We start from the raw sequence: 26640 nt of genomic DNA, 5'->3' as shown, positions 1-26640 counted from the left end.
ATTTAGTTTGTGAGTTTTGCTCTCTATTTTAAGTATATCATTCTTCACTAAAGGTGCCTTATTTTATGCTCATGTTTGTAGTATCATATATAAACTTTTTTAGAGAATGAGATGTTTTGTTATTGGTTTCTATTTCTAAGTTTTGTTGTTGTATTTAGTAATTCATTACTAAAAGTAAGAGAAAAGACAACTTTTTTAGAATACTACTACTACTACTACTACCACCACTGCGCTGTTGTAGAATAATTACTTTATTTATTTTATATCTCTATTATATTTGATAGAGTAATAAGAAGTAGGAGTCGCTTTTTACAGCAAATTGGTACATTGTGTGAAGCTAGACAAAAGATAGCGCAATTTCCAGCACAAAAAGGGGAAAAAGCGCAAAAATACTCAACAACTAGTTTATATTGATATGGAGTAAGAAAATTTGCCCCTACTTTTTTAAAAAGAGGTTGTTGTTTCTCATTTAATTGAATAGCAATTATTGACTTTACTTTCTTATGAGTTTATTGGTAAATACAAGAAGATTGCATTGACATAGTCAAATTGTATATTCTCTTTTTTTTTTTTTCACTTTTACATTCTTATGTCTCATTTTTTGGTAACTCTACTATCAATATCTGTTACATACTACAGAGGTATACTTTTTGTGAACTGAATAAAGATCTAGTGAAGTGGCATTTTTAATTCTTGTTTATTATTTATTCAGATTAAGTGTGTGTTATATTTAACTGTAAATGGATAATAATAATCGTCACGTCTTATCTCTTTTTTTATTTTGTTACCAAAGTACACTACCATTTAAGAATGATTTGGAAGATTAAAGAAATTTTGCAAATTGAACACAAGTACACGTACTTTTTTTATCTCTTATCAACCATTAAAATATCAATTATAATATCTATTAAACCTACTCTCTCCAAAGTCTTATGGCCCATGAATCTTAGAAGTATGAATAAGTCAAATGGCTACTAAACAAAAAGATCTATCATCTATTTTTTTCAAATTCAATGAGTGTATAGATGGTTATGAGTAGATGATCAAACTCTAAAACAAATATTATATAACGTATCATGGGTTAATTTCTAAGACAAAACAGATTGTAAAGATCTTTTGAGCAAAGGGTAAACACACCCTTTTTCTTCTGCAAGCAGGTCATTCATCTTTCATCAACACTTCTTTCCTAGGAGAGGGTATTTACAATTGCTTTGCTTTTATCCATAGTATTATACTATATAGTAAAATGTATGTATGTATATATGTATATATTTTATTTTATTTTATTTTATTTTTTTTTTTTTTGTTCTAAAACATTCTTTTTCTTTCTGTTTACACTTATTCTATATCATCAACCATTTATTAGATTTTGGTCCTTGCCATCGATTACAAACTTACACTCTTTTTAACCCATTTAAGTAAGAGACCATATACTCCCCCCTTTCATTTGCCACCTAGACTTTAAACAATATACTATTCCAAAAAAAAACTGAAAAAACAAAAGGCCATTTAAAAAAAAGCACGCTTTTAGAGGAAAATCAAAAAAAAAAAAGTACAATCTTTACCCATTACATCATCATTGATAATTTACACCACAAGGTTCCACTTTATATGCTTGATTTGATCCTCCTTTAAGTTCACTCATTGACAACAACACCCCATAACATTCCACAAAGAAATCACTTAAAAGAATCTAACCTCAAGTAGTACACACACACACACAAGTACACCAGAGCCACGCATAAATTCACATCCATTATACAATGGTTAGGGAAACTTATTTATACGACACGCTATCAGTCAGATCCAATGCATCTATTGAAGAAATATCACGAGCATACAAAAAACTCGCTCTAAAGTATCACCCAGACAAGACTAATCATGATCCACAATTGACAGAAAAATTTAAAGAAATGACAAGAGCTTATGAGGTGCTTAAAGATTCTAAACAACGATCGGTTTACGACAGGTTTGGAGAAGAAGGGCTAGATCTGGTTGTTGCAACTGATGCTTCGCCACAGTATAATGAACCACCACCACAACCACCACAACAACAATTTCACCATTTCTACACTGCATCTTCAAGGAGTGGGAGTGGAAGCAGTTCCAGTAGTAGACGCAATTTTCAACATCCTTTTGCCAACGACATGTTTTCCCAAGTGTTTGAGGATATAAATTCAATGTTTTCCAACTCAAACTCATTTTTTGCATCTCACTCATCATCCACTTCATCTCCATTTGGCAATATGCGTCTGCAACAACTGCAACTGCAACTGCAACTGCAACTGCAACAACAACAACCAATGAAGAAAGTAGTAAAGCCTTATGGAGAACCACTACTGAATCAGTTTATTAGAGGTGACGACATACATCATAGCTGCGAAGTAACACTACACGATCTAATGTATGGAAAAGTGATTAAACTTTCACTTCCAAAAGTAACAAAATGTCTACATTGTGATGGGTGTGGAGGATTAAATGTCAAAACATGCAAGACATGTTTAGGTCTGGGAAGAGTTATTGTTATACAATATAACCAATTTGCACAATACAAACAAACTAGCTCATGTGCATCTTGCCAAGGTACAGGTATTTGTATGAAGCCGAAAGATAGGTGCATATATTGTGATGGAGGAGGATACGTTGAGGAAACGAAAATTATTCAAGTCTATGTCCCACCGGGTGCCAAATCAGGAGATGTGATCGTTGTCACTGGTGAATCTGATGAAGGGAGAAATATTGTTCCTGGTGATTTAATTATAGAACTTTGACAAAAACCTCATCCTTACTTGGTACGAAAGAATAATGACTTGTTTATGAATTATGAATTGGATTTAAGAACTGCATTGCTAGGAGGAGAAGTGATGATTCCCAATTTCTTACGCATGGGACAGTTTCTCAAGATTTATATAAACTGCCACGGCCACCAATCAATCAATAGTGAAAAAATACAAGAGGGAGAAATTGTTGGTACTATAAACACCAATGAACCAAAAGTTATCCATGGATTGGGTATGCCAATAAATACTGAGCTACTAGTCAACAATGGCAAAATTGTCCAACCTAATGATAGACAAGACCCGTCATACGTTGAAAACATGATGCTCACCAATGAAAACTATCGTCGTGGAAATCTATACATCAACTTTCATGTACAATTGCCGTCATCTGATGAAATATCTGAAGAAGGTCTTGTTGATTTACAAAAAATCTTACCAAACAGGTCCACTTATATTCCTTCACCTTCTGATTCAGTGGTTGAGGGGCATTTGGCAAATGTTTCGCCTGTTACTAAAAAGAGAAAGATTGTGGATTAATAGGGGAGTAAAAATGTATGTAATGAATATAAAAAGTAAGAACCGATTGATTGATTCGCGTGTAGCAAAAATAATTGAACAACAAAAAATGATTACCTGTAACAGGCCTCTTGAAATATACCAGTCACCACGCCCCACGCGCTCTTCGATGCCTCCCGCAACACAACAACCGGTCCTTGACCAATCTATAATCAAGGACCTCTCCAACCACATCTACGAGAAGAGAAAAGCAACTGCATTTCAAATTGAAGCGAAAACCAAATCAGCATTGAGTCGTAATGATAGTCAAACAATATATCGCATAATTCAGGAATTGACAGCAATGACCATGACAAGTGGGTCCAACTCGGCCAAAATGGGGGCCATTACCGCACTAGGAAGTGTTTCAGTAGCTGTTGGTTCTTTTGCAATTGCTTATTTTCTTGACGATATAATTCGACCAATATTTGCCACGTTTCGTGATACTGATGCTCGTGTACGATACTATGCGTGCGAATCATTGTATAATGTCGCCAAGATTGCTAGGGGAGAGATTCTTTTATACATTAATGAGATTTTCGACGTGTTGTGCATCTTGGTGAGTGATGCTGAAAGTAGTGTCAAGAATGCTGCTGATATTTTGGATAGATTGATCAAGGATATAATCAGTGCTAAAGCTACTAGCTATGTAAGTATATTGCAACAACAGAAGGATGCACAAAACTTGCAAGGACAACAGCAACAACAGCAACAGCACATAGACCAAGGGGGGGATTCGGTGTATGGTGATTTGTTGCAGTCTCAAGGAAGTGATGAACTTATCCAACTGAGCAATCCTCAAGACCCAACCAAGGCATTCCTGTTGCCGAAATTCATGCCAACATTATTGGAAAGAATGTATACAGTTGACCCATTCACCAAAAAGTTTTTACTTAGTTGGCTTGAATTATTTGATGATATACCCAATTTGGAATTGATTAGTTTTTTGCCTAGTTTTTTGAAACCTTTGGTGAGGTTTATTTTGAATAATGCTCCTGGTGATATTAAATTGGAGACGCAGAATTTGTTGAATGTGTTTTTGAAGGAGATTAAGGGGATATCGAGAGTTAAGATTGAGTACAAACGTAAATTGAGAGACCAGGAAATGGAGAGAGAAAAGAAGGAGAAGGAGAAGGAGGAGGTGAAACAGACGGTAACGGAGAAGGAAAGGGGAAAGGAGAATGATGCTAAGGATAAGAGTGGTGAGGATGAAGTGAAGAAGAAATTGAGTGATCTTGGAAAATTAAAGAATGGAGATACCAAGGAGAAAGAGGAAAAGGTTGGAGAGGCTGGTTACGATGACACTGCAAGTATAAAGTCTTATGATACCACAATTATCCACAAAAAACAAGGCACTTCCTCGATTCAAGATTCCACAGAGTTGGAGTTGAATGGACTCAATATAAATGACAATGATGATCAAGAACTGGATGAAGTGACCTTTGGACAGGATATTTACATCGATTACCTGAAAATTATTTCCATTTTGGTTTCATTTCTACGCGAATTTGAAAAGCAAGAGACAGTGGCCAAAAACGATTTACTTGTTGATTCAAGGGAAACATTGTGTGATGTACAATTTATCACTTTAAAATGGCTACAAGCATTGATTGATGTGTCGCCACAAGATGTGCTTAATGCTATGCCTGAGTGTATCTCAGTTATATTGAAGAATATTACTGTAACTGATCAAACTCAAGACCTCGAGTTGCAAAACCAACTAATCAATGTCAGTTTTAGTCTACAAGCATTCTTGGGTAAAGTTTATGACAATATCTCCTCATTTGAACTATATGGGGTCAATGATGAGAGTATGGCTAATTTCAACTCATCTCAATTACCACAAACTTTATCAGCAATCATCAATGAGTATTTAAAGCCAGTTTCGTCATCAATGACAACTGTAGCAAAGAATATGGGCTCCAGCGGCAACAATGAGAATGAACTATCACGAATTACATCTTTGGAATGGTTGATATTCATTTACGAACATAATCCAACCGATTTTTTGAAATTCTTTCAAACAACAGACAAGTTTGAATTGACAAATTTACTTAAATATGATTCAAGCAATGAAGTCATTCTCAAGGTGTTGCAATTGCTAGCAAAGATTTCCGAATCAAATCCTGAATTTTTCAAAGATTTTATTGTCAAGTTGCTCAAGTTGATCCAATTGGAAGGGTATGAAAAGTCAATCAAAGTTGAGTTCATTATTAGGAAACTTTGTCTTTGTTTGGATTCGGAGATTATATTTACTACCTTATCGGAAGTTTTACAACAACATTATCATCAGCAACAACAACAACAACAACAGCAGTCGGACCAGAAACCGAGTCAGAGAGTGTTTCTGGAACAATATAGTCAACAGTTGCGCCATACTAGTGAAAAGCGTACTAAACAAGACGTTGACGCTTATGATCAATCCAATTTGGAATTCGCCAATATGTTAATTGTCACACTAAACAATATTCTTCTCACTTCGGGTGAATTGTTACCATTTAGAAAGAAATTGAAAAGCCTAGACTTGACATCACTGAAGGATTGGTCATTATTTGCAACTTTATTCAAGAGTTGGAGCTTTAACCCTCCCAGTGCCATTGCCCTTTGTTTACTAACATCGAATTATGAATTATCATATCTTTTAATCAAGAATCTATCCGAGTTGGAAGTCACATCACAACTACTTACTCAATTGGATGTACTTATTCAATTGTTGGAACTGCCAATTTTTGTTAAATTGAGACTACAGTTGCTTGAACCGGAAAATTATCCATTTTTGTACAAGACCTTGTATGGGATATTGATGGTTTTGCCACAATCTAGTACGTTTATGACGTTGAGGAATCGATTGACTGTTTGTGGCGTCCAGGGAGTGCCTTCTAGTGGTGGAGTTGGCTCTGAAATTAAGGGTGAATTGTCGTTACGAAAAAAGAGAATTAATGAGTTGTTGGAGAGGTTTAGAGAAGTTAACAGGATATAGATGTCGTGAAAGAGTCGTTTCAAGTGACAGTACGATTCCAGGTGTAAGTCTAATAAAACGTCAAAGTCATTTGTCTAGTAAGCTATTATATACAAGTATAAACGGCTCTATTTTAAACGTAATCGTCCACAACAGTATTTTAAAATGTCTAATTTTTTCTAACACCAACAGATTTCCCTTCTTTTAATCTCTGTTCAGTTAAAGCAGCAATAATGGCGGCACCAACACCACTACCATCTTCAGCAGGAACAATAACAATAGGATCCTCTTTTAAATCATCTGGCCACTCAAAGATATCTCTCAAACTCTTTGCGGCTCTAGTTTTGAAATCAGGATACTTTTGATAAACGGACCCATCAGCAGCACAATGAGCAGTCTTGTAACCTCTCTTTTTGCAAATGGCAGCAATTCCACAAACTGATAATCTAGCTGATCTTTCACCAATCAATTCAGCAATACGGCGAATCACTTTACGTTCACCGACAGTTGTTTGAATGCCCAATTGAGCTTTGAATAATTCAGCCACATCTTCTAAATTCTCAAATGGATCTTCTTCAATCTTGGCTGGGAATGAAGTGTCTAAAATATAAGCTTCATTCAACTTGTCCAAGTTTTGTCCTTTAAAGATGAGGTGTCTTTCTTCAGCCAAGTCTAACAATACAAGTCTCAAAAGTTCACCAAGATAGTAACCCGAGTTCATTTTTTCAAATGATTGTTGACCTGGTCTTGGAGATTCTTTATCGACTCTAACATCGTATTTAGTTCTTGGAAGAACCACCAATTCATTATCAAAAGATCCATATTCACAATTGATAGCCATTGGAGTGTCTGGACCAACATCATCAGCAGTTTTACCTTCCAATTTAGGAATATCCTTGACAACGTCATAGTAAGCACCATTGACACCAGTTCCAAAAATCAATCCCAATTTGGCTTCTGGATCAGTATACCTTGAAGCAACCAAAGTTCCTACTGTGTCATTGATAATAGCCACTACTTTAATTGGAACATTAACCTTTTGTATAGCCTCTTGCAACATTGGTGCAACGTCTTTACCTTCAACTCCTTCGATAGCCCAACCTTTAGTCCATCTCTGCAATACAGCTTCAGTAATACTGTTTTGACTAGCAGGATAACTAAATGTAAATCCCAAAGGTAAAGGTTCTTTACAACCATCTGGGTAAATATCATCGACAAACTTTTTCAAACAATCAGCAATAAACGACCAAAGTTCATCACATTTTGCAGTTCTCATATGTTCAGGAAGTGGGAACTTTGATTGCGTCGTATCGAAATCTCTATTACCACCCAATTTCACCAACACAACTCTCAAATTAGTTCCACCTAAATCAATAGCAAGATAATCACCAGTTTCTTCACCAGTTGGGAAATCCATCACCCAACCAGGGATCATGGGAATATTGCCACCTTTTTTAGATAATCCTTTATCTAATTCAGAAATGAAATGGTCAACGATTTTTCTCAATGTTTCTCCGCTGACGGAGAACTCTTGTTCCAATTGTTTGATGACTTGTAACAATTCTGGTGGGACGTCGGTGAAGGTACCTTTTCTGTGTTGTGGGGGTTTTGGACCTAAGTGAACCATAGTTGCTGAAGTTTGTTGCTGTACGATTCGAGGGAGATGAATAGTGAATGGTTTGCTTTGTTTGTTACTGAGTAAACAAAGTTTGTAGATAAATCAATTAATCTTTGAAAGATGTGAAACTGATGATTTTATATAAAACTTCAAAAATTTTTCAAATGATGAAAGAAAAAGCAAATGGATATACAATACGATACAATACAATACAACAGAAGAAAAAAAAAATTAAAATAGAATAAAATCGGAACAACTAGAGTCCGAAATTGTGCAAAAGTACACACACGCACACACTAACAATATCATCCGATTATTAACATAATACAAAATGACTATTGTGTATAGGCTTCATTTACGATTATATAACCCGATTCTATTCACCAATTATCTCAACTTCATGACTCTGGTATTCAATAATTGCTTCTACACTTTTACCCTCTCATACTTTATCTTCGTGGTGGGATGTATTTTCTAAGTTGTATCAGTTTCGGAAAAACATCAAATATCAATTTGTGTAACTAAAACACGTTATGCTTTAGTGTGCTCTCTTTCTAGATTACTCGGATTAACTCACATATGCACATCAGAACAAATGGCTTTGAGTAAACAACACACCCCCATTCTCATTTAATAAGCTTAGAGGGATACAATTATTGATAGATATATCTCGTTCCCGCACAGTTATCTTAGCCACTGTCGTATGAACAACAACAATTTTCGCTCAACTGTAATACCAGGCAACTTCCATCACGGTTGCCTCATTTCCATGCGCTTCCCCATGGGAAAGTCAACATAATGGAACTCGAAATAAAAACATTACACAAACAAAAAACAAGTCTCGGCATTTAGTCCAGTTCACACTTCTATCCGGAAAACAGTCATCCTTGATATCTGGCAAACCTCATCCTAAACTCATCACGTTGTATCTTTGTTACTGTTACACTCCTTCATTGCTTCTCCTAATCCACGCAAGTCATGCTTCACTTGCTGAACATACCTGTTAATTTCATCAAATACTTCTTTATTGTATATAGTTTGACTTTGGAAATCACCATCATCCTCGGAATCGTAATCGTCTTCGTTAGCAGCAAAAAACTTGTCAATTTTTTCCTGTTCTTCTGTTGACAACTTTAACTCGTTACTTGATGAAGCACTCGCTTCTCTAACGTCGTGCTGTTCAGTCTCGTGTGTACGCGACGAGTCCTGTGTAGAACCCTTCTCACTTTTTGATGGTACTGATGGAACTTCCAGTGCAGCTTCGGCTCTGCTTTCTATCTCAACTGTTTTTAATTGATACAACTGCTGTTTTTGGACCTCATTGGTGTATGTATCCTCAATTTGGAGTGCGGACATCGTTTGTAGTAGTTGATCCTGCAGTTCTTTCAACTTGGCCAACTGCTCCAAATATTTGTCATTAAATAACGTGTTTTTCATCTTTGAATCCTCTGCCATGCGTTTAACATCATCCAAAACATCAATTTGAGTCCATAACTTGTCCAGGTATGTAACACTCGGCTTGGCACTAGGAACTTGATCTATACTCTGAATACTTTGGTTGTCGAGGTTGGCAAAGTACCCATCTGAAGTTGTATTGGTATTACTCCTCGATAGCCTGTACGCACTGCCTGCCCCCGTCCTTGAATTGGTTTTTGACACGTTGTTGCTGTTATTGGTAAAGAAATGCTGGGGTGATATATTTGAGGAAAGGGAGCTCGAGTATGCATGTTGTGGCCTGGGTACCGTCAAATTGTTTGACTTGGTTGGATTGATTTTACCACTCATCTTTGTATCTTTGTGTGTATGAAGAGATGGTGGAACCTGCTTACCAATGGGGTTGAAATCATTGATATTTTTTTTTTTTTTTAACACCATTTTCTACAAAGAGTAATCACAGTCAATGCATGACAGAGCTGCAGATAAAAGACGGTGCTAACCTTATTAGTGATACCAGTGAGATGCTGGTATTAGATTCGAATGATCTGTCAGAATCATTATACTGCTCATTGCCTCGGAGACGAAACTCAAACCAATCCAAGGTGCCATGGAAAAAATTACTATACTTAAAACAACCATATCCAGACAACTACACTGATACATCATTTCTATCTCAATTAAAAAGGAACACTACTGTGGCTAAATATTCATACTTCCAATTGGTTGACGACTTCATTTTGATTGTGTTTTACATATCATGCATCTTGCTTGTGGATTTGATGTTCATTGGGATATATTCCAAAGGTTGGGACCCTGTTAGACCAACAGCGTTCAGCACAATCATGTGTATACTTATGTATGGCCTTTTGCGATACCACTACCTGCTTACTTCAATATCGAAATCCAATATGAATTTAAAATCATTCACACTAATATCGTTTATGTTGCTAATTGTTTCCCCTATACTCAAGTCCTTGACAAAATCTACTTCATCTGATTCCATTTGGGTTATTTCACTGATCCTATGCATTTTCAACTCGATGTTTTATGAGTATTCCTCAGAGAAAATATACAAGCCAACCATATCTACCAATATTTCACTCAGTAACGCAATTGTATTGGCATCACGACTAAGTTCAACTTCGCAAGTGTTTGTATTTGTTTTATTTGCAGTCCAAGTCAACATTTTGCTACCACTATATGACGCAAGTCTACGCCAAAACAAGAAGCTAAAGTATCTACACTATGCTACAGTGGTGTTGACGTTTTTCTTGGTAGATTACTGGATATACAAACTCGTCAATTACAAGTTCTTACTCTATTGGATATTGTCGGTGTTTATTGCTATGTTTTTGATGCCAGCATATTTCTTGTCCTTACAGAGGTACAAGAATGAACTACAAGGTCCGTGGGATATTGCAAAGCCAAAACTTAACAACGCAAACTAGTGAGAGAGAGCAGCGATGGTAAATTATCAATAGCTCGTGTATATCTAGTTTTTGTGTACGTAATCTTTCAAGTAAACATAAGCATCCTCCACTTCCAATTTCACCTCTTGGAGTGCTCTCAGCTCAGACCGAACACCAAGTGCCCAAATCAACCCATTCAACAAACCTGTTACTATGACAATGGTGCTTACAAATAAAAACAACACCGAACTCCAACCAGCTACATTTGAAACAAACACTATCGCAACATGTAATCCAATCACAACTAAAATAGACAATATAAAATGAAGTTTTCTCCACCCAGCCTGAAATGGTATTGTGTGGCTTCTGTAATGACTGATTTCAGAAAGAAGCTCTTTGTAAATAGCTCCTCTTTCTTCTGGTGAATGCGTCTCAATCTTATCTGAATACGATCCTTTCGACGCCACATTAAATTCGACAGAATATGCAAAGTGGTCTGAATATGAGCATCTTAGTGGCGGTGTTAGCGTCTCCGTAAACTTAACCCTTGCATTCACCGGTGTAATACAATTAGCATCTATGAGAGCGTAATCTAGTCGGCAAGCTTCAGTCATTGGCCTCTCTTTTCTCCATGTATTCAATCGAGAATTACAAGTTACTCCTGCAAGTGATACTTGCTGTTCTGGAGACAATAGATGCAACTGCTGTGTGGATACAATTTTGTCGCCATGTAATACATTCCATGAATCGCTCAAGCCTCCTTCAATTGTGAATATCTTGTATGGTAGAGATTCCGGCTTGGAGTTTAAATCACCAACTTGAATAACAGCATGCCCTGCTTTTTTCAACATTCGCACTATTTTAGCAAAATCCCACGCTTGACAGGCCCTATGGGTTGAATAGCTAGCGTCACCATGACCATATGGTGCATGCATGTGACTATTTAGTAAAGCTATGGGTAAAGCTCCATCCTGATGTGGTTGGAACATAGTCACAGCAATGCTTTTCCCAACAAACCAATCACCTCTGAAAAATGCTGATGGACGTCCATTGATGGGGAATCGATACAAGAATGTTTCCGTAATAGGGATTTTTGATAAAACACATAATCCAGGGCCACTGATGATACCAGCTTTGAAAAATCGTCTAAATGGATATCTTTCCTTACAAACTTGATCGAAGTAGTCCCAATCTTCCTCACACCAAACTTCTTGTAATGCAACAATATCATAATCGTCTTCTGCATCTTTAGGGTCAGCAAGTTTATTAGCAATTGCCCTCAATCTTTGCTTTCTGTGCTTTGAAACTAATTTTAAACCCCACGTGTTGAATGTGAGTAGTTTTATCGACTCTTTTTTATCGATATTAACTGCCATGGCGTGCAAAGCTTCCTTCGTCGTCGAATGTGCGAGTAGAAGTGGGGGGTGAGGAGAGTATTTGTTTTGGGGACCCAGTTTCGTCTCTTTGTCGTGTCGCAAGATTTAACAAAGAGTAAAAATTCTGATGCAAAATTTCAATGAGCTTTCTGTTAACACACCTCATCAAATGACATCATCTGTGCCTGAGGAGGACGTTCCAGTGCCTCCAAAAGAAGTCAAAGACGTTATTGAAAAGTCTGTACTGTATATTAAAAAGAATGGTAAATCGTTTGAGGAAAGACTATTGAAGAACAACAGGAGTAACCAATTTAACTTTTTAAAGCCAGATGATGAGTTCCACCAATATTATTTATGGGCTTTGAAATCATATTCCGGATCACTAGATGACGAGGTAAAAGATGCCAACTCAGATTCAAACAGTATCGATGCCGTTGATATACCGAAGCCCAAGGATTTGGAGTTTTTGATTAGAGAATTTCCTAGCATACGAGAACGGGACTTGCAAATCATCAAGACAACTGCATTGTACATTGCTGTGAATGGGGACGATAAGATCAAAAAGCTTATAAAGCATGAGCAGGATTTGGGATACAGTGCGCAATTTGACTTTCTTAAACCACAGCATTCTTTGCATGCTCTATTTCAATCGTACATCAAGCAATATAGAGATGTGAGCAAAGCCGTTGCTGATCCTTCCCACCACATACGGACAGATCTTTCAAATACTTTAAAGGAAGTAGAGAATAACCAATTTGCGATATTGACCAAAGCATATGACAGGACACAATATCTCAAGCAAAACAAGGTACGAAGGAAAAGACAGGATGAACATTTAAAGCAAAAAAGGATTCATTTTGCTCTGATTGAGTGGCAAGATTTTAATATTGTTGAAATGGTGCAATTTGACGAAATAGACATGGTGAAGGAGCTAAGTGTGCCGTTGAGTAGAGAAGATTTGTTGAAACGAAGTCTAATAGCCAAAAGTCAAGATTTGAAACTACCGAAAGTAAAACCAACTTCAAATGCAGAGAAGGAGCAAGAGGCTGTGAAACATTCTTCTCCTGATGATGTGAAGGAAGCCTCGGCTGAAAACATCACTCCTCCGCCATTTAAAGGAATGAAAATTAAAGCAGCTGGAACCACAAGAATCAAATCAAAATCAACTACTGGAAACAAATCAGCAAAGTCAGCATTACATTCAGAGTCTACAGAGAAGATCAAATGCCCAGTAACTGGGAAATTGATTCCGGCTAGTGAGTTTGATGATCATTTGAGAAACATCTTGAGAGATCCATCCTACAAACAACAACAGGAGAACTATTTGCGTAAGAACTTTAGTTATGAATCCAACATTACTACCGATCAAGCATTTGAGAATATCAAAAGGTTGATGAGAAAGAGACACACCGAGGAGCACGATGGTCGACAACCATAATCGCGATTTAATGATTTAGGGAAATGAGAGGAATTTTGTTGAAGAAAATCTCAAAGGTTAAAAGAGTGATGTCGTATTAATAGAGATGTGTGGCATTAGTGAAAGGTTTGTGATAGCTCGAGTCGAGATCCATGTGCTGCAAAAGGTGCCAGTAAAATGTGTGCTGTATAAATTTGGAAATCTTGTTGGATCAATCATAGATTTGAAGGTGCATTAGTGAAGGGTTTAGATCTCAGATGTTTCAATCCATTGATGAAGGACATGAATTACAACTAAGGATGTGAATCGATAATGATTGTGGTGCTTATCAGCTGTCTAGACAAATTGGACACGTAATCAAGGAATGTGAATGACTCCATACATTGAGTTTGATACCGACTTAGGTACTGTATATAGTCCAGATAGTGATTTGCTTGTATACTTTGTAGTGGCTTTTTTGTTATGGATATAGGTTTGTATAAATAGAGGATTAAATTTGGTTGCCAAAAATTTTCCCCTTTTTGATCCATTTTACCACAAACACAAACAACAAATTCATACAAGATAAGATCTTTACCTAAATGTGAGTAACCACCATGTCATAGAGAGTTCAAGAGTATCTGTTACTAACCCTTACTAGAAAATGACAAGATTGGGTTCCATTTCCATACAAAACTTGCTCGCTGGGGGTTTTGATCTTTTTGCGGAAAGATCAGAGTTGAAACAGATTCATTATGAATTATCCTCAACGAAAACAACCAGTAAGTTAAGATAAAGGACTAAGTCAGACGTGATTCAGTTCGATAGAGTTCATCTGTTATACATAAAAAGAAAGAAAATCTTGTTAATTACGTGGATGCAGGCAAGTCAGATAAGATCAAAGAAAGATCACAAATTACCCGCTATAGTCTATGGAGGATTCTGCAAGTCTCGGATAACTTGACTTGCAGAAACAGCCAGGAATATAATTAAAGTCGGGCTTTATCACAGCGGGCCTGATTTACTCATTTATCGGGTAATAGATCTAAAGTCCTACAAACACACACACAAACACACACACACAAACACACACAGAAACACAAACACAAACACACACAAACACACACACAAAATCAAAACTTCTATGGATGCGGGAACATCCGTAGAGTGCTTAACAAATTGTTGGCTGACGAGTCACAATTATTTACAGAGGAGCATTTCCAACTACCGGCTTTCCGGAGGTAGGTGCCTGTGTCACTACAGACGCAAACAGCTGGAGAGTTTAGGGTCCCTGTCTGGGTCAGACGTGGTTCAGATAAATTAACTGTGTTGGATTTGATTTCCTCTACTCAAACTTGGCGGTGCTAGGCTTGGACGCAAGTTTGAGGTGGAGGATGGTGGGTACTTTTTTTTTACTTTTTACTCATTTGTTGTTTATTTGTTGTTTTATTCAGTTGTTGTTCATCTTTTATTCAATATTATTGTGTGAATTAGTGTGAATTAGTGTGACTTAGTGTGACTCAGTGTGAGTAGGCTTGTTTTACAAGCTGATGAATTTGGGGGATGGTGATGGAGTTTATAGTTTGGAGAGTTGAGAGAGTTGGGGGAGAGAGGTGAGGAGTTAGTGGTGTACGATGCTTCGGGGCTATTGTTAATATATATGTAAACGTCGTGTATCCAAGATCTCTATGTAGTTCATTCTCTACAAAATTATCTGTTATTTCTTTAAACGATCTTTTGATTTATTGGAACCTGTGCAAGACTATAAGTTGCTGTGTTGGTGCTCTTCCTCCTAATTGTGGTACAATGATCGTTCACTTCTTAGACTCAAGGGTAATTATTATCTCGGGAAACTCATTTGCGTACAGTAATGAACATTGCATTCCTTCCATCTTGGTAATATTCTTATATTTATTCTGTTACAACAGTGTAATTGTAATTGTAATTGTTCCGCTAATTAGAAATCAACGTAGTCATCTTTTCAAAATGCACCCAGTACATAAACATCAGCTCTTCCCTTTTGAGACTTATAGCAACCTTCAACCGAATACTTGCAAGTGGGCGAAACCAGTCCAAAAAAAAACCAATGTGGGACGAGATTGAAGCTTGTTTCTATTGCAAAACTTTCTTAGTTTCCGAGTTTGTGGCTCCTTCAGTAACACTACCTGGACCGACCTATTCCATATAACCAGTGCAGGCATTGATGCGAGGTCTCTTTTCACATTTGAGATAGTAAAATCAAGGTTTCAAGTTGAAAGAAGTATTTAATGGCTGATTTTTGGTCTATAGCAATCTCCCTTTTTGATTGTGTACCACCGCTATGAATCCAACTGAAAAAGCAGCACTTTCAAAAACAGGTATAAACCAACGTCAAGTCCACCGCCTTGGCAATAAGCACCACTTGACATCCTATAAGTACAACAATCAAGCCTCCAATTACCAAATGGCATACAATCTTTATATGTTTCAAGCATAGTAACATCGTGAGCATTTTCAAAGGTCTTGCTTCCTTCAATTCACTTGACTTTTTGGTGTGAGGCAAACGCAAAATAGTTTATGTTCAATATTCATCAACTTTTAGTTTCAGCAAGTAGATAGTATTACCTGCACGGATCCGACCAAACTCAACCATAATACTTCTACCACACACGGCTATACCTGAGCGTGTCAGCTCGCCTTTCGTGGAGTCACATGCCAATAGGACATTAGATAGGTGTATAAAAACCTTTGAAGCTATGGTGATTGCCAGCTCTTGTAGAGGGAGTATGATTTCTATTGATACTCCAGGTCTGTAAAACATGACCTAGCTACTTGTGGGTGTGGAGTTCATTTCTAGATTTCTTCAATTGGTTGTAAAATAGGTCTGGGCCTTTCCTAGGCAATTAATCAATTGGGTTCCTCAACATGTTTTGATTCGATGAAGGAAGAAAAGTATCGTTAGACTATTCCATGATATCTAAATTAAAGCAAATGCTGTTGTGGACTTGAACTTCAGAAAAAAGAAAAGTGTTGGTGGAGAGGGGGAGGGAGTGAGTACACACACGCGCACAATACTTTTGCAAAATCAAAACAAATCCTTAACTATTACGGAGCCAATACAGAATCAACACCCATTTACCTGCGCTAGATACATAAATATCTGTGATCAAGGACACTGCTAAAGCTATAAATTACCCACGGATCTTCAATAACAGTTTCAAAAAGAAAGTCTTTACATAAATACATCAATTATATTTTTTGCTCCAGATACCACCACCCATCCACATTATAAACATGAACGATAGCAGAATTAACCTGGTACACGAGGGAATCAAAAAGAGATTCGTTGAGTTTGATTCCTTAAAAGAAGAAATGGACAAATTTTTGGAAAGTATAGACAGGACGCTTTCGAATAAACAGGCTGACTTTTCACATCAAAAGCACATTCACCAGCAACAAACAATTGAACGAAAGGGAATCAATGAACGATTACAGAAACAAATCAGTGACTTATCATTGAAAGAATCTTTCAAGCAGCAACAAGTTACGGATGCAATGAAGACTTTGAAAGAAAATGAAGAGAAGGTTATTAAAGATGATCAAGAACGGATTGAGTTGCAAGATGCAGTTAAGCAAGTAGAAGCCGAGATTAAGAGATTGAATCAGGAAGCTATAAAGATACAAGATGAATTGAAGTCTTCAAATGAGGCATTTGATGAACGAATGCAATCGCATCTTGAAGTAGAGTTGGTTTATGGGTTATTCACGGGAATGAGAATTGAGCCATTGGATGATGATGAAATTAAGCTTAGTTTTTTCAATCTTGATCCAAATGACCTTGAACGTAATTTCTCAGTTGTTGTGAATGTTGGTGGTGAAAAGTATCAGATTGGAGAAACGAACCCTGCGCTATCGCGGGAGTTTTTGGAGAATGCACAGTTGGAGTTGAATCAACATGGACGATTATCTCGATTTTTGAAGCAAGTTTGGAGCCAGTTTGATTCGCTTGTGTCTAGTTGAGAGGGGAGAAATGCACATACAAACTATCTACAATCTCCCGCTAACTCTATTGTCATATATTCTTGTTTTGTATCTATATTCTATTTCCTTAATACCTCGCAACTTAATTTCCATCCACGATCATCATCAACTTTATGTAAGATATTCACTTTCCAAAGCTCCAACAAAATCAACTCTTGTAATGAGGGCAATTCTTGAACTCTATATTCTGCCTGACTACCAGTTTGGTTTTCAAGACTGTATGGGTTTTGTAAAGACTGTAAATCGGCAATAATCTTGACAATCTTGGAATATTTTTGGAAATTAATTACTTTGCTTGACAAGAAATTTTGAGATGGAATATACTTTGGTATTCCCTCTGTGGTTGTTGTTATATCCGAAATGAATAAATTGATATATGGTACTATTGGTAGTGCTTCCCCAGTTGACAACAAGTTGCGAATCTTATTCCTGTATGTTGAGTAATTTTTCTCCATACTGATAATTGAGGACAAGTATTGGTACAAATCGACATATTTCTGCAGTAAAGTTGACCACAAGTCATCGATTCTCGTTATCAAATGGCTTTGCAAAGCAGTGACTATTGCTGCCAAACTATTAAAGTTTCGTAAATACAAGGTCGATATTGAAACTTTGAGCCAAACTTTAAGGGTGTTAACTCTCTCCTTCATTGATATATTTGGTTGTAATATCGATTCCAAAACATAATTCGATAAACAATTGGTGAATAAAAGGGATAATCTGACATTTGGTGATAATCTCAAGTGTGCTCTTTTATTGGTAAAATTTTGATCCAACAATTCATCCGGTTTAATTGCACAGAAAATGTTGGACTCAATCAAGGTCAATTGTTTGGCAACTTCCAACGCATTGAAATCTAGCAAGTTGGGTCTGTAGTTTGACAATACCCAATTTTGTTCACAAACAATGGCAAAGTGTGACAACAAGTTGGACAAGTCCAATGGTCTATATGCCGACAAGTACTTGGAAGAACACCAACTATCCTTCAAAATTGATCTGTAAGTCATGATGATTTTCTCAATTGTGGCTGCTTGATTTGACGTAAGTAAAGAGTTTGATGGGGTGGCACCTGAAGGTAATGGTAAAGTTTGAGTATTGGATGCATGCGAGTTGACTCTTGATAAATCGTAATCACCATCTCCCAAAGATTCAAAGTCCAATAAACCCAGATTTGAATTCAATACAATGTTTCTTTGAACCAATTGCTTCGTTGGTTTAGTGCGTCTGGCTCTATTCTCAATTAAAGGATTTGTTGATAACTTGGCACCAATTTCAATCAATTCAATTGCATCTAATGGCAAGATAGGGCTAACACCTTCATTGAAAAAATTAATCATTGTCGTCAAGAGACTATAATCTGAGTCTTGGTTCCAATAACTTTCCATCCATAATTGAAACATCTTGACAACCAACTTCCTTCTTGTTTTTAACCTCAATGCCGTGTTTATTTCATCAACTTGTCCACGATTAGCTTCAAATCTAAAAATCAACTCTTCTATCAAATCCATACCAGTGGCAAAGTTTCTAAAACAAATAAAAAATGTTGAAACGTAAAAGTATTCCGGTGGTGATTGTTCATTGGTGAGAGTATAAACCAATCCTTTAAATGACCCACCAAGGAAGAACCCATTTTTGTCAGTCAACAACTCTTGCTTGAGTTTCTCGTCATCATTGATATTTGAACTGCCGCCAGATGTTGATGTAAATGGTTCAAATTCAGCAGCTGCGGCGGTGAATGGTGAAGCCTCGAAATGCTCCAACAAGCTTTGTCCACTATCGGTGATTCCCAAGTCACCACTTTTACCCGATCTTACCATGGAATAACGATTAGCTTTATATGGCTTACTAACAGCCAAATTGTTTTCAGCAGAAGGTGGTTTCACTTTGGCTGATTTAATTCCCTTCATGCATCTCCTAACAAAATCTTGAGGCTCAATTCTCATTCTTAAGTAATCAGGATAAGATCTTTCCGAATTCAACTTGAAATCACCAGTAACATCAAGCAATTTCCTAACTGAACCAATAGTATGTCCCACAGCTTTAATCATCTTGGCTGCTATTTGAAGTAAATCACCTCCCTCTTGTGTATAAAAGTAATCTCTATTCCCATCAAAATTCGTTGCTGCACCAACTTCTCCTTCATTTATGGTCTTGACAACCAAGCTTTTGACACCGGTAACCAAGTCACTAACTAATGATAATAACCCATCCAATGAGTTATCCAAATCATCAGGCTTTTGTAAGCTAAAATCAGATCCAGTTTTGGATATAAACAAGAGCTCTCTGAGTAATAATATGATTTGATGGGCCAAAGTTTCCAAAATCTCACATCCAACTTGATTGTGTTCGATCAAATCCATTCTTCCTATAATCAATCCCAAGTATGAGTACAAGATACCATTAATTTCAGCAATTCTTTGTTTGGCCAAAGGTGGTTCTTCCAAAAGAGGATAATTGTTCAAATCATCATGTAATTTCCGTTCATTGGCTCGCTTGACAATTTGTTTGCTTTCAACTGACCAGACTTCTAGAAATTCAGTAGCCTTTCTTGTCACCTGGTAAACCATCAATGTCAATATTTCAATCTTGCTGAAATTTGAAGTACCTTTATACTCATTAGCCTTCACCATTAAATTATACCAATCAGCAAGTAATGCTTTACGAGCTTTACGAACAACTTGTCTTTTGGTTACAATTTCATTTGATCTTGATAAACAGTCTGTTTGTTGAAGGAGAACACGAACACCATCTCGAATGGAATTAACAACACGGATAGAAAAAGTGTATTTACCTTTTCTATTGCGATGACTCAATGGATTGAGTAAAAATTTTCCACATGCATGAAATAATGGTTGGATGTAGTGGCTGTTGGGTAAAGCTTCATGCTTTCCATCATTTCCTTCCCTGTCTTCCTCGTTCGCGATGTCATCTCCTTCTTCTTCTTCTTCTTCCTCATCGTCTTCATCTTCTGATGCTACTGCAGTTGTGAAGTAGTTCATGGGGATCCATCCTCTTTCCAACGACTCAATTAGTGTCACTTCACCCCATCCCGATTCATCAATAGTATGCACAAATGCCAAGTCATCCTTAGCAAATGATAAACATATAGAAGAGTCTGATTCTGATTGTAAAGTTGATGAATCAAATGCATGCAATGCACGAATAAACAATGATGACAAGTCTTCTTCTTCTGCCAATAAATCAACTGACTTTGTTTTGGAATTCAAATCACTTGTTGAAGGCACTTCTTTGTTTTGATCATATATTATATTTAGACCTCCTTGTTCTGATAGATTAGTGTTTGATTTATTGTACAATTTGAATTTATCCTTTACTGGTGTTTCATTCAAATCTCTTCTAACAGGCACTTCTGCATCGGCACCAACCAATGATCCTCGTAAATTGTAACTGGATGAACTGTTATTCCAGGTGCCATTGTTTGTAGAAGACGTGGATGACCTATCGTCAAAATCGCCATGGTGACGAATGGAATCCCTGCTCTGTGTGCTTGATGCTCTACTACTAACTGAACTTAATTCTGAATGTTGGTCATTTTTTAGAACAGAACTTGCAGCATCTTCGGTGTCGTAATGTGGTTTATCGTGGTGATTCAGTTCTGGTTTATTCGCTAGACTTGTTCCTTGGTTGATTTTGGTGTAGTAGGCACTTGTTCTATTAGAGCTGCTGTTCTCTAATTGGCCCTCCTGAGCTTCGTAATGGTTCTGGTTTTGACTCTGTCTTTTATTGTTTGCTCTTTCAATATTTTGTTGAAAGTTGCTCATAAATTGTGATGAATTCTCTGAAGCTGTTGCATTTTGTAGTTTTAATGAAAGTCTTTTGAATTTTTTGGATAGTTTTCTTTGTGGGAGTGATGTTGTAGATGTAGAGTGTTCAACACCAGTTTGAACAAATCCATCGGGAGATACAATGGGAGTCTTGTCGGCATTAGCGGCTGAATGTGAAAGAATTGGGGTTGCATCAGTGTCTAATAATTGTGTTGAATTATTCAGGTTTAAATTAGTCGAGGAAGATGAGTTAGATCTGAAGCCTGAGGCATTGTGGTGTTGCTGATGTTGCTGATGGTGTTGTTGACTATGTGAATGTGAGTTTCCATCAGTCAATCTGGTATTTGCAGTCATAAAAGTTTGTATAGTTTGGGTTGATCTGTCTGCAATATGGCCACCACCACCACCATCTCCTCCTTTATGGGAAATTGTTTCATTGTCGTCTATTTCGTCATCATCTGATTCGTCTGAGGTAGCACTTGCTTCTTCAATTTCATCAATGGTGTTTTGATGCTGTGGTTGTTGGTGTGGCTGTTGTTGGTGGGAGTGTATGTGGGAGTGGTGCTGATAGTGGTAGTGGTTATTGAAGTCGTTTGGTCTTAGGTCTAGCTCATCATCATCATCATCTTCTTCTTCTTCTTCTTCTTCTTCTTCTTCTTCTTCTTCTTCTTCTTCTTCTTCTTCTTCCATTATAGCATTTGATTCTGGTACAAATTCTGATTGAATTGGTGAATATACACTAGATGCAACACTAGAGTGTTTGATACCTTGGGAATATTGAGGTTGTTCCATCTTTTTAATGATTGTACTGTACACTTGTTACTTTTGTTTTATACTAATAATACCTTGTGGTTCTAGTATGTCTGTACCTCTGTGTGTGTGTGTATCTGTCTGTGTGTGTGTGTTTATAAAGTCTTTTGTTTTTCTTTGGTTGTAAAAAAAATGAAGAAGGTATATAGGAAATGTATGTCTGAATGAAAGACTGTCTGTATGTGTGTATGTGTGTGTGTGTGTGTTCTGTTCTTGTTAAAAAAATTTTTATTTTTATTTTTATTAATTTATTTTATTTTTTTATTTATTTTTTTTTTTCAAAAGATAACGCGATTTTCTAAATAACCTATTTAGGTTAATTTTCATGTGCAAGATACAATACAGATGATAACCTCTTTACAATAACTGTTATATTTCAAACTGCCATAGTACCAAGCATTTCTCTAATGGTAAGAATACATTTACCATGGTGTTTATTGTGGTACGGCTAGGAAATATATGTATGGAATACTAAATGTGTATAATTTTGTACTTCTTCTACCTTCTTCCATTGCATGTTTTGCTACACAGACACGTGTATTTTTGCTATTGATAGAGAAAATGAAATTGAAAAAAAAAAAAACGCTACCTAAAGAGAAACGGTTTTTTTTTTTATTATTATTCACGTGATCATATTGAATTTCCTTTGTGGGATCAAATTCACACCTAGCTGAAGCATAGCACGAACAATTTTAGGTAAAATCAGTATATAGACAAATAAGGTAGTATACAAGAGCACAACACATTTGACTAGAGCTTAAAGGTTGTTAAAGAACTCGTTGATGCATATAATGCTTTTAGTTCACTGCAGATTTTGTGCGAGATTGTAGAGTAGAAAACGGTTTCGAAAGATATCCTTAGCTATACGACAGCATCATCCAACCAAACTAATACTTAAAAGACATTAGCTACCAACTCATTAAACTGAGTAGCTTACCTCATTCGCTACTTGGTACCTCCTACTCTAGCTTTTGAAGTTCTTCGCATCAACTACAAAACTATTTCCACTAACTATCAGTTTGCAACCAACTCATAACACCAAATATCAAAGCCATGCATCTAAACTAGTAATCAATCTCATACAATCGCATAACTGTAAGTTTGAGTGTGCTCCATAACAGATTCGCTTCCCGATTTGGTGCATGATCTAGAATCAAGATTGTGTTGCAAAAAGATATCCAGATACAAGAACGAATAGAACAACCAAAGATACGATGTCCAAAGTATATATGTTTATCGCTATATAGTCTATTGGAGTAATACAGGGAGAGCAGAACTAAACGTCAATCACTAATCTATTTCATCTTCAATGTATTCTGTCTGATTTTTTTGATATGCTCAATGCCACAAAACCCCTCAAGAAAATGTATATCCACAGAAACAAAACCCCATAACTTGTCTCCCCTTTCTTTCTTCCTTTCCATACCATTATCCCCCGTAACATGCTGTTGTACGCCACTTACTATTTAAAGCAACAACCACCACGTGCCATCGCCTCCAATTCAATGTTGGAAAACTTCGACCAAGCAACTGATGAAGAAGCCAACTTGATGAGAATGTACAACTTAGCTCAACACCTGAATATGAGCAAGAAAATCATGTTACCAACCACTAAACCAAGAACCATCTTAGAGTCAAGCAAAGATGCAAGAGAACGCACCTATCCTCTTGCTTCGATCGCAAAACCAATTACATTGATGGACAGAGCTGCAAACAGAAACGACATAAATGCAGCAAACGACCCAATTTACAGTCTCAGCCAAGAATTTGAACAATTGACTTTAACAACTTATGAAGACATGCAAGTTGAACCCACCATCCGGGTATTAGATCAAGACGACTCTTCACGATTGAAAAAAAAATGGGAAAAGCAGCGTATTGATGATAGATTCCCAAACTTTGAATCTAAATTGGCTGATGTGAATGATGATAAGAAAAGAGCGGCAATTGACCGCATGAACAGTCTTATTCAAGCATTTGAACAGTTGAACTTGAGAGGTATTGAATATGAAGTTGAAATTGAAGACAAGCAGATTGAAGATGAAGTTGAAGACGAGCAAGTTGAAGATGAAGTTAAAGTTGAAGTTAAAGTTGAAGATGAAGTTGAAGTTGAAGATAAAGTTGAGCAAGTTGAAGTTAAAGTTGAAAATGAAAAAGTTGAAGTTAAGAAAGTTGAAGTTAAGAAGGTTGAAGTTGAAGATGAAATTAAAGTTGAAGATGAAAAAGTTGAAGTTAAGGTAGTCGAAGATGAGCAGATTGAGGACACGAAAGTTGAAGTTGAGCAGATTAAAGACACAAAAGTTGAAGTTGAGCTAGTTGAAATTAAGAAAGTTGAAGTGAAGAAAGTTGAATGTAAACAAGTTGAAGACAAGAAAGTTGTGGACAATTGTGTGAAGGTGTTGGATAAATCAGATCAAGGAACAAAATTGAAGAAACTATGCATTGATGATGGATTACCAAATGTTGAAACAAAATTGGATGCTGAAATTAGAAGTGAACGGAATCAAGCAACAAACATTGAAGTGAAGGTGGAAGCTAAAACTGAAGTCAAGAAGGAAGTCGTGAAGTTGAAGTCAATTGGGGATTCTCTGTTGGAAAAAATATCTCTACCACATAACAACCAGAAGGAAAAAGAAACAAAAGATGAAGATGTTGAGAAGGATGAAGAAGTCAGTGTGAACCAGTGTGAAGATGTCCCTAATGAACCAAGAGTTGAAGATGAATCTTACTTGAATAATGAACCAAAAGGAAAAGGAAATACAAAATGGAATCAAAAGTGGATCAAATTTGTCACGTTGAAAAAACAGAAACCAAAATCAGATGAAGTTGATGAGTCAGTTGGAAAGAAGAAGTCCTCTTTCAAGGGAAAGCTAAAGCATTTATTCCAGAGGAAACGTAAATGGGTCCCATTTGAAACAACGGGAGAAGTGGAGGTGTTATTTGATGCTGATGATTACAAAGATGAAGAAGATACAAAATTGGAAAACAATGTCAACAATGAAAATGAGTCCACCAGCAATGAAGGCACAAGCAATAATCTGAACACTGGAAATGAGACCACAGTCAATGAAGTTGATGTAAGTGCTGCCATCAATAATGATCAAGAAAATAACACTGCCTTAGATGCACTTGAACCAGAAGGAGAACAACCCGAATTGACAAGGTTAGATGCGGCTATAGAACCACCAGCTGCTGATACTCCACCATTGAACCCTGAAGATGCAGATGATACTAAAGTCAACGAACTGAAGAGGAAAACCAAAGTGATGAGAGTTTTGAAGAAGTTGATTAAGCCTTTCAAAAGGAACACACGGAAAGTTGATGCAACTGGTCCTATTGTTGATACACCAAAAGTGAGTTGTGAAGCTGAAAACTTAGAAGCTTCGGTGGATGCTTCCAAACGCAAGCGCCAAAAGAAGAAACACAGAAAAAGACGGTCATCATCAAAGAGAAAGAAGATTGAACTGACCGAGCCTGCAAGTGATACAGATAAAGCTACTGAAGATGTTGCTGGTGCTGAATGTGATTTACCTAAACAAGCAGAGGTTGAAGACACTGAAGTAGCCCCATTGGTTTTGAAACCCATTATTAAAATTCGTGATGATACTGCAGATAGTGTCACTGGCGCGAAAAGGAAAGTACAACTGAAACACTGGCATAAAGCTTTTGATGCTGTTAAAGCTAGTTTCAAGAAAACTTTCCGTCGGAAAACAAGCAAAGTCCGATTTGCCGACACCAATGAGTGTTTCATAGTTGAACGTTATGATCACAAGAGGAAAGAAGAACCAGTACCTCAGTTGTTAGAAAATGAAGGAAATGCAGCTGTCACAGAAGAAGGTGATGTATCAGGAAGAGAAGAAGGTGATGCTACTGAAGATGCCCAGCTGTTGTTGAAAAGATGTGTTGGTCGGCCATCGACAGGATATAATGCGACTCCAAGTTTGATAAATGATGAGCAAGATGGCCCAAGAAGTGATGCTACACCCACTGAAGAAGCCGAAGAAGAGGATATTGAAAACCTTGCCTCTTATCGGTCACCATCTACTGATGAAAAACTAGATATTGACCCTCTAACTGGCCAATTCTTTGGCCTGCGTGGTTTCACCAACGATCATTACAAACCAAGAAAGAAAAGGGCCAACTACTCAAGACCGAGTATACATCAAATTGCTCATGAGAAAATGAAAAGTGAGCAGATTGCTGCAGCGCAAGCAACAGGTCGTTGGGTTCAAAATCCCAGAGGGAATTGGATTTATGAGGACAAAACAAAGTGGTGGTTGAATGGAGGCATTCTTGATTATAGAACATATTGGAAATAATGGATTATGACAATGGAGAAAAGCGGAGTTAGATCTAGCTGTTCAGAGCAAGCCAACAAGAGAGCGAATTATAGTTGACGGGGAATAGGAGACGATAGAAAAATCGCTCAGGTGTCTCCTGGTCTGAGGTTATCATAATTAGAGCGCTGCATTTAATGTAGTGCTGATGATTTCCT

General features: G+C 36.9%; 10 protein-coding genes across 10 annotated transcripts; 6 read left to right on the top strand and 4 right to left on the bottom strand. All coding sequences in view use genetic code 12, as the record gives it.

Annotated features, from left to right (window-relative positions):
- Positions 1 to 1763: 1763 nt before the first annotated feature.
- On the top strand, positions 1764 to 3317 carry I9W82_002202 (uncharacterized protein; the record flags this gene model as incomplete). The annotated part of the gene is made up of 2 exons (XM_067691032.1): positions 1764 to 2741; positions 2802 to 3317. The coding sequence occupies 2 exons, from the start codon at positions 1764 to 1766 to the stop codon at positions 3315 to 3317; spliced, it is 1494 nt and encodes a 497-aa protein (XP_067549437.1).
- Positions 3318 to 3465: 148 nt separating this feature from the next.
- Positions 3466 to 6315, top strand: I9W82_002201 (uncharacterized protein; the record flags this gene model as incomplete). Its single annotated transcript, XM_067691031.1, has 1 exon — positions 3466 to 6315. One exon carries the CDS (start codon positions 3466 to 3468, stop codon positions 6313 to 6315), a length of 2850 nt encoding a protein of 949 aa, XP_067549436.1.
- A 148-nt stretch (positions 6316 to 6463) lies between these two features.
- Positions 6464 to 7921, bottom strand: HXK2 (hexokinase 2; the record flags this gene model as incomplete). Its single annotated transcript, XM_067691030.1, has 1 exon — positions 6464 to 7921. The coding sequence occupies one exon, from the start codon at positions 7919 to 7921 to the stop codon at positions 6464 to 6466; it is 1458 nt and encodes a 485-aa protein (XP_067549435.1).
- A 909-nt stretch (positions 7922 to 8830) lies between these two features.
- Positions 8831 to 9697, bottom strand: I9W82_002199 (uncharacterized protein; the record flags this gene model as incomplete). The annotated part of the gene is made up of 1 exon (XM_067691027.1): positions 8831 to 9697. One exon carries the CDS (start codon positions 9695 to 9697, stop codon positions 8831 to 8833), a length of 867 nt encoding a protein of 288 aa, XP_067549434.1.
- Positions 9698 to 9816: 119 nt separating this feature from the next.
- On the top strand, positions 9817 to 10797 carry GPI2 (phosphatidylinositol N-acetylglucosaminyltransferase; the record flags this gene model as incomplete). The annotated part of the gene is made up of 1 exon (XM_067691026.1): positions 9817 to 10797. One exon carries the CDS (start codon positions 9817 to 9819, stop codon positions 10795 to 10797), a length of 981 nt encoding a protein of 326 aa, XP_067549433.1.
- A 44-nt stretch (positions 10798 to 10841) lies between these two features.
- ISC1 (inositol phosphosphingolipid phospholipase) lies at positions 10842 to 12134 on the bottom strand (the record flags this gene model as incomplete). The annotated part of the gene is made up of 1 exon (XM_067691025.1): positions 10842 to 12134. One exon carries the CDS (start codon positions 12132 to 12134, stop codon positions 10842 to 10844), a length of 1293 nt encoding a protein of 430 aa, XP_067549432.1.
- A 169-nt stretch (positions 12135 to 12303) lies between these two features.
- Positions 12304 to 13572, top strand: I9W82_002196 (uncharacterized protein; the record flags this gene model as incomplete). The annotated part of the gene is made up of 1 exon (XM_067691024.1): positions 12304 to 13572. The coding sequence occupies one exon, from the start codon at positions 12304 to 12306 to the stop codon at positions 13570 to 13572; it is 1269 nt and encodes a 422-aa protein (XP_067549431.1).
- A 3231-nt stretch (positions 13573 to 16803) lies between these two features.
- I9W82_002195 (uncharacterized protein) lies at positions 16804 to 17529 on the top strand (the record flags this gene model as incomplete). Its single annotated transcript, XM_067691023.1, has 1 exon — positions 16804 to 17529. The coding sequence occupies one exon, from the start codon at positions 16804 to 16806 to the stop codon at positions 17527 to 17529; it is 726 nt and encodes a 241-aa protein (XP_067549430.1).
- An 80-nt stretch (positions 17530 to 17609) lies between these two features.
- BUD5 (Ras family guanine nucleotide exchange factor) lies at positions 17610 to 22127 on the bottom strand (the record flags this gene model as incomplete). The annotated part of the gene is made up of 1 exon (XM_067691022.1): positions 17610 to 22127. One exon carries the CDS (start codon positions 22125 to 22127, stop codon positions 17610 to 17612), a length of 4518 nt encoding a protein of 1505 aa, XP_067549429.1.
- Positions 22128 to 23587: 1460 nt separating this feature from the next.
- On the top strand, positions 23588 to 26464 carry I9W82_002193 (uncharacterized protein; the record flags this gene model as incomplete). Its single annotated transcript, XM_067691021.1, has 1 exon — positions 23588 to 26464. One exon carries the CDS (start codon positions 23588 to 23590, stop codon positions 26462 to 26464), a length of 2877 nt encoding a protein of 958 aa, XP_067549428.1.
- Positions 26465 to 26640: the final 176 nt, after the last annotated feature.

Source organism: Candida metapsilosis (genome assembly GCF_017655625.1).
Source record: "Candida metapsilosis strain BP57 chromosome Unknown scaffold2, whole genome shotgun sequence".
In the NCBI taxonomy this organism is placed as follows: Eukaryota; Fungi; Ascomycota; class Pichiomycetes; order Serinales; family Debaryomycetaceae; genus Lodderomyces; species Lodderomyces metapsilosis.
The sequence above is the reverse complement of the archived record's forward strand: the minus strand, read 5'-3'. Positions and strand labels throughout refer to the sequence as shown.